This window comes from Thunnus thynnus, chromosome 15, assembly GCF_963924715.1.
Source record: "Thunnus thynnus chromosome 15, fThuThy2.1, whole genome shotgun sequence".
Taxonomy (NCBI): domain Eukaryota; kingdom Metazoa; phylum Chordata; class Actinopteri; order Scombriformes; family Scombridae; genus Thunnus; species Thunnus thynnus.
In genome coordinates, this window is record NC_089531.1 from 1,804,611 (window position 1) to 1,816,611 (window position 12,001).

Genomic DNA, 12,001 nt, shown 5'->3' on the forward strand with positions numbered 1-12,001 from the left:
TATATCTACATTATAGTAATGAGACAACACGAAATAGAAGTTAACGAGTGAAATTCAACATAAATCCAAACTCACAATGCATAAATGTAAAAAAGAAAGTTGAGAAAACTTTAAATTTCATGACAGATTTTACTTCACTACAATGTTCCTGAGCAACGTCTCTAAATATTACATCCTGTAACTTAAGTGTCTTTCACAATAAAGGCTGCAGGAAGTGTCTCAAGTACAGACAGATCTTCATCATGGTTTGTTTTCATTTTGATCAGAGAGAAGACATAAAACGGCCTCGATCATGTTCTTTTCAGAAAAAAGAAAGATTTAAGGAGGATTTTCAACCTTAAAGGAAACATATTCTGCTTTATGTGATTTTCTGTTATTTATATCCTGTTCTGATGTCAGATTCTAAACACGGTCAAAGTTCTGAAACTTGAGGTGAACATATGAAGAAATGCTGCCTGCCAGTCAAAAGTCAGGGCTTCAATCTGGTCCCAACACTCTGTTTGCAACGTTTTTTTCTACCTTGCCAACAAGCTGATGTCAGCTTGTTGCGCATGCCCATAAACAGCTGTCTGTTTTGTTGCCTTGGTTGCTAAGGTGGTTGCTAAGGTGGTTGCTAACCTGCTCTGAATGATCCGTTTGCAACAGTTTGTTCTACCTTGCCAACAAGTTGACGTCAGCTTGTCGTACATTCCCATAAACAGCCGTCCGTTCTGTAGCTTTGGTTGCTAAGGTTGTTGCTAAGATGGTTGCTAAGGTGGCTGTTATTTATATCCTGTTCTGATGTCACATGTTAAACATGGTCAAAGTTCCAAAGCCTGAGGTGAATATATGTAGAAATGCTGCCTGCAAGTCAAAGGTCAGGGCTTCAACCTGGTCTCAACACTTTGTTTCAAACATTTTTTTTTACCTTGCCAACAAGCTGACATCAGCTTGTTGCACATGCCCATAAACAGCTGTCTTTTCTGTTGCCTTGGTTGCTAAGGTGGTTGCTAAGGTGGTTGCTAAGGTGTTTCCATGTGTTGTTCAGCTCCAACATGTACGGATGGATTTGACAAGTTGACATTTGGAGTAAAGAAGGAGAAAAAGAAGTGAAATCCTGCTACTATAGTTTGTTTACGTAGCCTCCGGAGCCGGAGGAAGCTTCCTGAAGCTGACCAATCAGAACAGAGTGGGCTCATCAGGAGGCGGGGCCTTAAAGAGACAGGAGCTAAAACGGCCTGTTTCAGACAGAGGCTGAACTGAGGGGCTGCATAAAGGACCAGTAGAAGATAAATAAGGAGTTTTTAACTGGAAATCATGTAAAGATATTCCAGTAGAGCCCCAGAATATAAATATAGAGCTGGAAATGTGAAGAATAATGCAATGCATGCTGGGAAGTGTATGCAAATAAGCTAATGTTTCTAAAATCAGTATATGATCCAACTGACGTTTAGTTGCCTGAACTCATGATTAGTTCAGCAAATATTAAAACTTGAAACTGACAAACTTATCTAATTACACAGTTAATAATAAAATAAAAAGTTGTTTAATATGTTATTATGAGATTTTACAGTAATTTTACAGTGCAAAAGATAAAGTAGTTAACAGAGTGACAGATTAATATTCAAAGTTTTCACTTTTGTTTACAGAAGAGACAAACTTTTTCCTTCAAATTCTGTCAATTTATGTTTCTGATTTCTAACAACTTGTAATTGTTTTATAGTTCAGAGTTTAGTCTCATCAACTCTGCAGCTCTGTGGAGCTTTTGAGCCTCTTTTGCTTCTTAGTTTTGAAGAAAACGGATGTTTCGTCATGTAAGAGTATCGATTACAGTGGTGTTAAACGATCAGCTTCCACCTTACTTCCTGTTTCTGTTTTTCATCCTCTCTCACCTCAAACATCGGTGATAAATTCTACTTTAACCACTTTCCAACTGTCTGAAACCTTCTCGTCTTGTCACAGTCAGCAGAGAGTGTTTAATACAAAGTTAAAGGTAGGTCGAACGCAGAGCTGCAGGTGTGTGTGGAAGTGGTGAAGTGGGGCAATAATTTTTACTTTTGGTTCCTATCCAGAGTTCGGCGGGGAGGAGGAGGAGGAGGAGGAGGAGGAGGAGGAGGGGGGAACAACGGCGGTTTCGTCCTTGGTTTCACTCCCTTAAAGGCTGCGACACGGCGGCGTTTTAGAGACGAGGCGGAGATCGAGACGAGTTATTATCCACGCAAAGTCTCTTCCCACAAGGGCACGACACCGGGCAGAGAGATTATAATGATGACAGACGGCGGTGAGGCCGGAGTGTATCTCTGATGAGAAGACAGGGAGGAATTATGGGTAAAGAGGAGATATATGGAACATGTGGGGGATGAGGTTCTGTGACCCAAAAACATCCTGTAAGCTGTTTAAACACTAAAAAACAATGGAGGTAGGATGAGATAGGAAGGGTGAATGTGAGGAAGGACAGGCGATGAAGAGGAGAGGGTTTAGGAAAGGAAAGAGAAAGACTGAAAAAAAAAGAAGACAGAAGGAAAAATGAAATTAAAGGAGGAAATGAGAGAATAGAAGTGATCGAGAAAAGAGAAGAAGACAGAAAGTCAAGAGGAAAGAAAAACAAGGTGAGATAAACAAAGAGGAAGGTGTTCAGGAAAGTAGGAAAAGGGAAAAGGAAGGATGGAAGACAGGACAGAGGAAACAAAAAAGTATGTTTGGGGAAGAAAAAATAAAAATAAAAGTGAAGACAGAAGGACAGAAAACGATGAGATGGAAGAGAAAGGAGGAGTTGAGACAAGAGGAAGAGGGAAAGGAATAAAAGACGGCAAAGGTGACGAGGACAGAAGGCAAGAAGAAGAACGAAAAGGAAAGGAAATGATGGAAGGAAAGGAAATGAGGTGAGACGGAGAGGAGTTTATAGAAAAATTAGAAAAAGTAAAGAATTCAAAGCTAACAAGGAGAGAGAGAAAAGAAACTAAACATGATGAAGAGGAGGAATGAGACAAGAGGAAGGGGCTGACAGAGGAAAAGTGAAAGGAAAATAAATAAAGCGAAAGGAGAAGATGAAAGACGAGGTTTATAAAAGAAGATAAAAGCTCTGTTTGGACAGAGAGAGAGAGAGACGAGGATCACCGTCTTCATCATCAATAGAACAGAGAAGTGCAGTTTAATGGCAGATGACGATGAAGATGTTTCCTGGCGGGCTGTAGAAGACGAAGGCTCTTACCATGGTGGTGAGGATGTACTTGTAGAAAGCTGATGTCATCCCCAGCTCGCTCGCCTGGACGTCACCAGAGGAGAAGCAGCAGCAGCAGAAGAAGAAGAAGAAGAAGAAGAAGAAGAAGAAGAAAGAGTCAGTGCTTTGAGACAGGAAGAACACATCCTCAGACTTTCTCTGAAGAAACATGAATCACTGTTTATTAAAAAAGATGAAAAAAAAAGACCATCCGCTCCGTGTTTTCTGCTGCAGTTTGTCCCAAATTGGAGACAATTGTGTTTCACCGCTGACAGGCTGCTTCTTTAATAACACGAAACAACCTCGAAACAGAGAAAACGACTGCAGGATCTGTTGCTGACGGGTTTAGGGTTGTTTTTTTTTTAATAGGACGAGTTCACAGTGTTTCACATCTGTCTTAAACCAACAGTCAGGAGCCCAAATGAACATGAAAGCTGTTTTTCTTGCTGTAATCATTCCTCCTGTTCATACTGACCATTAGAAGATCCCTTCATAATGACCTTACAATGGAAGTGATGGAGGACAAAATCCACAGTCCTCCTTCTGTGCAAAAAAAATGTATTTCAAAGTTTATCTGAAGCTAATATGAAGCTTCAGCGTCCAAATGAGTCAAATCAAGTAGATATCTTTCAACGTTACAGTCTTTTTAGTGCCAAAGTTCCTCTTTTTGCCACTATACTTCCACCTGCAGCTCAACAGGGAAACACTGTCCGAGGAAACACAAAGAGGGAATTTGATGCTAAAAAGACTGTAAATGTGTCAGATATCCACTTGATATGACTAACTCAGACTGATGAAGCTGAATAGAAGCTTCACATAGACTTTTAAATGACTGTGTGGACCAAGCAGCAACCTCCGGGGTTGTAAAATGAAGCCAAAAACTGCAGTTCCTTGAACGGCCACTTGAGGCTCCAAAAGCGAGTCAATCCCCATAGACCCCCATGTTAAAATGTCCAACTTTACAGCAGAAATAAACATGTTTACAGCCTGGCGCAAAAAACGGTTTTGGTCTCTGTAGCTAATTTCCTCTTTCATGACAACTGTACGGGGGGTGAATTTTATTATAACTCACCCGTTTAAATTTTATTAAGCCGTAAAGTTCTGCATAATGAAGGACATGGCTGCTTTGAGTGACAGGTCCGCCAGCCGCTAGGTGGCTTGTTTCAGCCATTCGGCCCGCCTCTTTGCCTATTTTTGATTGGCTGGGAGTTAGGCAGCATCACGCACTGCCAAGATGGCGACGGCCGGAGCAAAAACCGCTCTTCAGAAACCAACGGGTGACGTCACGGTAACTGCGTCCATATTTTTATACAGTCTATGGTGTGGCCTTTATCACTTCCATTGAAAGCACATTTGAAGGATCTTTTAATATCCAGTATGAACAGGAGGAATGATTACAGCGAGGAAAACCTCTTTCACTGTTCATATGGACACCTGACTGCTGGAAAAATTAGGAACCTGCCCTTTAATGAACATTTACTTATTACGTTTCCTTCAAAACATATAAGCTGTAGCAGTTTAGTCGTACACGTGCCTACATTGTGTCTGCTGTGTGCTCCAGGCGTCAATGATACATGATGCAACCAGTGTTTGCTGCATTTTGAAATATGTAACCCTAAAAAAATGATACTCCAGTGATTAAGTCTGACTCCTGTGTTTCATCAAACGTTTCCCTTTAACCTGCATGTTTTATTGTGAGCAGCTGCTGCTTCACACTGTTTTACAGGCTGAGATTTGAACTCGCAGCCTCTCGATGAAGAGCCTGCAGCTCGCCGCCGTTATCACACCATTAACATCCCGCCCGCCTGCACAGCCACAGCTTTACAGAAGAAGAAACATGACAGAGTTACTGAGCGATTTTTATTTTGTATTCAAAACTTCTCAGACCCCCAAGGTTACCGAGCAGAGAGTGAAATTACAACCTGGCAAACGCTGCTAGATTTAGTTTGAGGCTGTAAAGTCTGTCGGCTCGGTTTGGCAGGAAACCAGCCGAGAGTCTGAAGGTCCTGTTCTACTCTGTAAACACCACAGAGGAAGAAAGAAATAAAGATGTTTCAAACAGACAGAGGAGCTGGACGGCTCAGATCCTTTCAAAGATGTTAAACATAAAAATCTGTGTCTGCTGAGTAAAAGTGATCAGTTCCTCCAGGAGTTCACATCAATTACAGATGTTTCAGTCACTTCCAGCTCAATGATCAATAAAGAGATAAAAACCTCATCCTGTATTTATTATGTTAATAATAATTATAGTTTTATAAATCAAACCGCAAACTGGACGTTTAGCTGCATTTAAACACAGAACATGTGACTGTGGAGGCTTTCAGGTTGTTTAATAGCGAGCTGTCGTTTGCATTACTGGGACCAATAACTGTAATGTAATTATTGAACTTGTAATTGTAATCCCTTGCTGGTTTTACTGGGAGAAGGATGCTGAAAATGGAGCAGGCAGGCAAGAGGAAAAGAGGAGGTTTATGGATGAGAAGACATGAAGGTGGTTGGTGTGACAGGAAGAGATGGAAACACATGACAACCTCCTCCTGTTAGGAGACCCCTGACAGGAGCAGCTGGAAGAAGGAGAAGACGAAGAAGAAGAAGAAGAAGAGGAAGATGGAGAAGAAGAGGAAGAAGGAGAAGAAGAAGGAGGAGAAGAAGAGGGAGAAGAAGAAGAAGAAGAAGAAGAAGAAGAAGAAGAAGAAGAAGAAGAAGGAGGAGAAGATGAGGGAGAAGAAGAAGAAGAAGAAGAAGAAGAAGAAGAAGGAGAAGAAGAAGAAGAAGGAGAAGAAGAAGGAGGAGAAGATGAGGGAGAAGAAGAAGGAGAAGAAGAAGAAGAAGAAGGAGAAGAAGAAGAAGAAGAAGAAGAAGGAGAAGAAGAAGAAAAATGAGAAAAAGAAGAAGGAGAAGAAGAAATTGTAACGCTGTATTTATATGAATAAACAAGTAAAGATGTGAATGTGCAGCAGTTTCAAGAATGCAGAATATAAAGACACATTGCATTTTTTTCTTTAAGGTAAAAGCTAATAATAGTAATAATAATAATAATAATAATAATTGTATATTTTGTATAGATAGGAGTAGAGTGCAGACAGAAGGCAGGCAGACGCCCACATACTGAGGTAGACTCCTAAAACTGACTGAAAAAGTAAAAGTACATTTTTAACCAGAATAAGAGAGAAACAGCTCACATCATCTGACTCTCCTGGAGAAACTGTTTATAAAAACCTTCTAACAGCTACTGCAGCCTGTCACAGGTGCTCTCCTCCTCCTCCTCCGCCTCCACTCTGTCACTTTCACTACTTCACCAGTTCCCGTGACGAAACGATGCGTTTTCATCACGCCGCTAAAAAACATGTGGCGTGACAGGAGTAACGTGAACACAAGCAGGTGATCCCAGAGCTCCCAGTTATGGTGAGTGGGGACGATGGTGGACATGGTCACTTCTCAGTGACGCTACACTGGGAATTTAGTAATTCTTGGATATCTCTTCTTTATTATAACCCAGTCTGATTACAACATGACTGATACTAAACTAATCACAACTTGTTTGGAACAGATTTTGTGTGTAGCAAGCAAAACTAACATTGTAATCAGATGTGTTACAGAGGTTTTGCAGAATTTGTCTCGACTTTTCCCAACTTGTAAAACACTCAGAAAGTTTCCTTTACGCCCCCGACTTGCTGCTCTGATTAATAATTACCTCAAAGTGAACGTACGACGTGATCGATCAGTCAATCAATGTCTCCTGCTAAACTGAGTCAGACACATCCTGACACGTCTCATCTCGTCAGCGCTTCACTTACCAGATGACAGTTTAAATAATTGCCTCTCTGGTTAAATAAAAGACCTTTACTACTGTTTTGTTTCCTGAAGCTTCATGTTATATTTTCAGAAAAGCGAAACCGTTTCTGACGTTAGAACTCCTTTATACTCCGCAGGAAACCCTGTTCTGTCAAAACATGTGTTGGTGGTGGAAAATAAAAATAGCAAAAAAGCTTTTGTTCATGGATTTTATGACTGTGAGTCACTTTTCATCCTAGATTGAAAAGCAGCGATAGCTGTGAAACAAATGTAGTGAAGTGGAAGTATAAAGTAGAATAAACAAAATTGTACAGTACAGTAAAGTATTTGAGTAAATAATTTCACATTTTAGTCATTTGTTGAGCAAAAATGACAAATATTTGCTCTCAAATGTGAGAAATTGCTGCTTTTCTTGCTTTTAGATGACTGAATCAAAGAGGATTTAATGTGACTTTTTTGACACTAATCAACAGAAGAATCTCTACAAACGGATCTAAACGAATTACAAATATACAAATTAATAAAATACAGTTGTGCTCATAAGTCTACATACCCTGGCAGAATCTGTAAGGTGTGTATCATTCATAGTGTCTATAATTTTGACCATAAAGTTCAATTTGGTCTCATCACTCCAAAGAGTTTTGAGGCTTGTCTAGTTGCTGTTTGACATATTGTAAGTGGGCTGTTTCGTGTCGTTGGCACAGTTTTTTTCTGGAAACTTTACCGCACAGCCCATTTTTGTTCAAGTATCTACTTATTTTGCATCTTGAAACAGCCACATGCAGCTTTCAGCTAAAGTTGCAACTTTCAGCTGAAGTTGCAGCTTTCAGCTGAAGTTGTATGTGGGTTTTTTTCTTTGCAATCTGAACAATTTTCCTGGCAGTTGTGGCTGAAATCTTTGTTGTTCTACTTGACTGTGGTTTGGTACCAACAGAACCCTCAATTTTCCACTTCTTTATCAGAGCTTGAACACTACTGATTGGCATTTTCAAAACTTTAGACATCTTTTTATATCTTTTTACTGGTTTATAAAGTTCAACTACTTTTTCTCATAGGTCCTTTGACAGTTCCTTTGCTTCCCTCATGGCTCATTATCCAGTAAAGTCAGAGCAGCACTGGATGAAATGTGCAGAAACTCATTGACTATTTATACACAGACACTAATTACAATCAAACAAGTCACAGGTGTGGAAAGTTACCCTTCACAGCCATTTAAACCTGTGTGTGTCAACCTGTGTGTATATTATCAGGCCAAACATTCAAGGGTATGTAAACTTTTGATCAGTTATCATTATGATTTAAAAAGGGCAAACACAATTATGTGAAAATAAATGGCTTCACCTGACCGCTATCCATAAATAAAACAGAAGTTTTCAGCATGATCAGTCATATGTTCCAAAAAATGACCGATATTTCACAAATTCTACTATAGATGAAATCGATGTAGCACCGAAAAAGTAGAATATTTCCCTTTGAAATGTACTGTAGTGGAGTGGAAATATAAAGTACATAAACCTAAAAGTTGTACTTAAAGTACTTGAGTAAATTTGTTAAATTCCACCACTGGAGAACTAAAGCAGAAGTTTTCTGCGGTCAGTGTGACGGCGCCGACCTTCCTCAGGATGTGGTAGGAGATGGAGGCGTTGGCGTCGATGATGATGGTGGCCACTTTGTCGTCCCGGATCTCCTTCAGCAGGGGGGTCGGGTCCAGGCTGTCGTCCAGCATCCGCACCGACAGCGTCTCCCTGGAGATGAGGAAGCGGCGGACCAGCTCCTCCAATCGCAGCAGGCCTGGCGGGGTCGAGAAATATGTCAAATAAATGTCCATTTTAAAGCGTATACGGTGTTAAAATCATGTTTCAGGAGCTGGTTTTAACTTTCTGAAAGACACAGGAAGTCCTTAAATGATGCTCAGCTGAGTGTTCAGCTTGTTTACTTGTAAAATGATCAATTTGACTTGAAAAAACAAAAAAGGTTGTAGAGATTGATGGAGCTCAGAGTCATTAGAGAGACAAATAACTGCTTTAAAAACATCTGAGAACAGATGAGGATGAAAGTCCATTAATTTTCCCCACAGAGAATCAGTTTGGACCCTTGTGTCCATTCAGTCTGGAGTGGATTTAACTATAAGACTGTGAGACGTTTTTAATGTTTTAATCCACAAGATTTCTATTATATTAAACCCCATTTTGATTCTATTTATGGCCATTATTTCCACCAGTGCCAGTAAATGAAGGAGCTTTTATTGTTATTAAATTGCACTTGCAGTTACAACCAGTGAACACAGGTGTCGCCACATCGAGTGAGACAAACGACAGAAGGGTGAGTGAGATGAGTTTCATTATTTCCTGAGTAACTTTTATAAAAAGCTGTTGTCCTTGGATCGTCTCTGTGTGTGTTAACATTCGGCCTTCGTCTCGTCTGCCCCTGACAGAAGCAGCAGGCGTGTCTCCGCTAATCAGAGCCATAAAGTGTTGATCACGGCCCTGCTGGGTTTAACTGGCGGACAGCAGCAGCAACAACACGGGCCCGTTAAACACAACGTTAACGGCTAAACACTGAGGGAGAGTCTGCGGGGAGAGAAGAGAGGCGTTAAAACAGCGAGCCGGGGCGGCCCAGTCGGGTGGAAACACTGGAGAGAGATTGATGGAGGATGAGTGGAGAGAGAGGAGGAGGAGGAAACATGAGAGGAAGGAAAGGGAAGAAGAAGAAGAGGAGGATTAAAGGATCATTTAGCTGATTTTCAACCTTTTCTCTTGATACACGATCTAGGGACAAGAAGAGGAAAAGAAAGAAAAGGAAAGGACAGGAAAGGAAAGAGGAAATTTTGGATAACCAATCAGAAGCAGCTCATAAAGCCACCTGAGAGGAAATGAACTCCAGTGAACTTTGGAAAGAATCAGAAACTTGGCAGCAGGAAGGAACTGAGGCTCTGAAACCATCAAACTCAGCAACAACACTCACACTCCGCTTTGGCGCAGATCAGGCTGGCCGTCGGGTATCCGAAGGAGCGCAGGATGGATCCGATGGCCAGACTCAGGTCCTCGTTACTCGGGTAGAGCGACACCGAGGCGAAGCGAAGGTACGGCAGCTTGGGAGTCTCCTCCGGACCGATCTTCACGTGAGGGATCTGAAGGGAACGAAAGAGGAAAGAAAACACAATAACAGAAGCTCAGGAGGAGTTAGTGAAGCTTTATTTATTCAGAAAGTCTCACTGAGATCAAGGAAACAAAATAATAGAGGAAAGTTAAAGGAAAACTGAAAAGGAAGTAAAAACGTGGGAGGAAAAAGAAGGAAAGAGATGCAAAGAGGAAGAAACTATGATGATCTAGATGAGAGGAAGAGGAAGATTTGAGGAATGATGGAGGGAAATAAAGAGGAAGAAATAAAAAGAAGGACGGATGAAAAGACAAAGAGAACAAGAGGTGACGACATCCTGGAAACAAATATTTTTATAATATTAAAAAATCATCAAACCAAAAGAATCTTTTCCAGGAGTTCAGATAACAGAGAGTTTGATCCGTCAGCTTTAATCAGACTCTGAGTCTGATCGTCAGTGATATCAGGAGACTATTTAAACATTCTTATCTTTATTTTAGATTATTACTCTTAAACAGAGAAACAAAAAGCTCAAGTGTTCACATGGAAATGATTCTTTCTATCCATTAGATTCTTGTTCCTTTTAACTGTGATTACAATCGTTTTCTAACTGTTAACAAAGTTGTTTTTATGCCCAAATTTGACCAAAGTTTCAGCAACCAGCAGCCATATAAACCATCATTTAACAGCTCTGGAGGCTGCTGTTAAACTTGTTGTTATGTACGGAGGACTTTTGGGACTTTAACGCCTCTTTTCCACCAGAAGAACTTTACCGGACCTGCCTTTAAACTGGAGGAACCTGAGTCCTGCTGAACCTGAACCGACCTGGTTCTGGTTCATCGTCGTGTATTTCTGTTTCCCTGCATGTCGTGTCGCAAGTAGACACATAATATCCAAACCCCGTCAGTCAGGAAAGACATTACAGAGAACTGGGGAATAAAACTCATGTTTCTGAATCACTCGAGTTCTTGTTCAGAGTTTGCTGTGGTTGAAGTGATTTAACAGCATCTGGAGATGTGGTGAGTTTACTGACACAGAGCTGATCTGATACAGTAGACCAGCGGTCGGCAACCAGCGGCTCCCTGAGGCTTAGAAACAAAATATCAATAAATAATGTCTATTTAACTTTAATGTATTTAATTTTATTTATTTAGTTAGTTTATTTTAATGTAATAGTTGTTATTTTGGAGAGTTAGGTGATCTTGCAACATAAAAATAAAACATGTTTTAATATTTTGTCGATCGAAATATAGATCACCTGCCGGGCCGTTGCCGGGCAACAGGCAAGTGCTTTTTTTGAGTGGTCTACCCCCGGTAATGCTTCATGGACAGATTTATTTACTTTTACTGTTGACGAGAATGCTTCACCTGTTTGCTTCATATGTGGGGAGAAATCAAACCTTGAAAGACGTTTCCAAAAACAAACAGTCCAGCTGGAGATGATCGAAACAGAGCAGCTTCGGAACTGCAGCGGAAAACCGACCAGAGCAAAAAACACTTTGAAGAAGTGGATGAAGTCTACAAACTCAAGCACTGCCGGCTGGTTTTGTGGCAGTTCAGGAGATCAGCAGACACAGGAAGCCGTTCACTGATGGAGAATTTCAATAAATAAATAAACTGCTGTTGGTTCATAATTATGTTCAGTCAACTATGTCATTTGTGACAACTGTATGACTTTCATTGTCAACTATGTTACACCTGATGTTTTAACATGATGCTTCTGATATCCTTGCCAGTGCTGAGCATATCACTATTATATCTGCAAAATATTAAATTCTTAAAAAAAACCTAAAAAAAATCATTGTACATATGGCTGAATAGAATAGAATAGGGTTAGGAGGGGCTGCTGCATTCAGACAGGATCAAAAAGGTCAAAATCAGCAGGGGTCAAAGGCAGGAAAGACACAC

General features: G+C 40.6%; 1 protein-coding gene across 2 annotated transcripts in view; it reads right to left on the reverse strand.

The window, feature by feature from the left end:
- LOC137198146 (glutamate receptor ionotropic, kainate 5-like) overlaps positions 1-12,001 on the reverse strand; it is a 107,544-nt gene that overhangs the window by 70,298 nt on the left and 25,245 nt on the right. For both annotated transcript variants that reach the window (XM_067611805.1, XM_067611806.1), the window contains exons 4-6: positions 9,959-10,124; positions 8,607-8,785; positions 3,191-3,244 (exon numbers count right to left, since the gene is read on the reverse strand). In XM_067611805.1, coding sequence (XP_067467906.1) covers positions 3,191-3,244; positions 8,607-8,785; positions 9,959-10,124 — 399 coding nt within the window. The remainder of the gene's footprint in view (positions 1-3,190; positions 3,245-8,606; positions 8,786-9,958; positions 10,125-12,001) is intronic.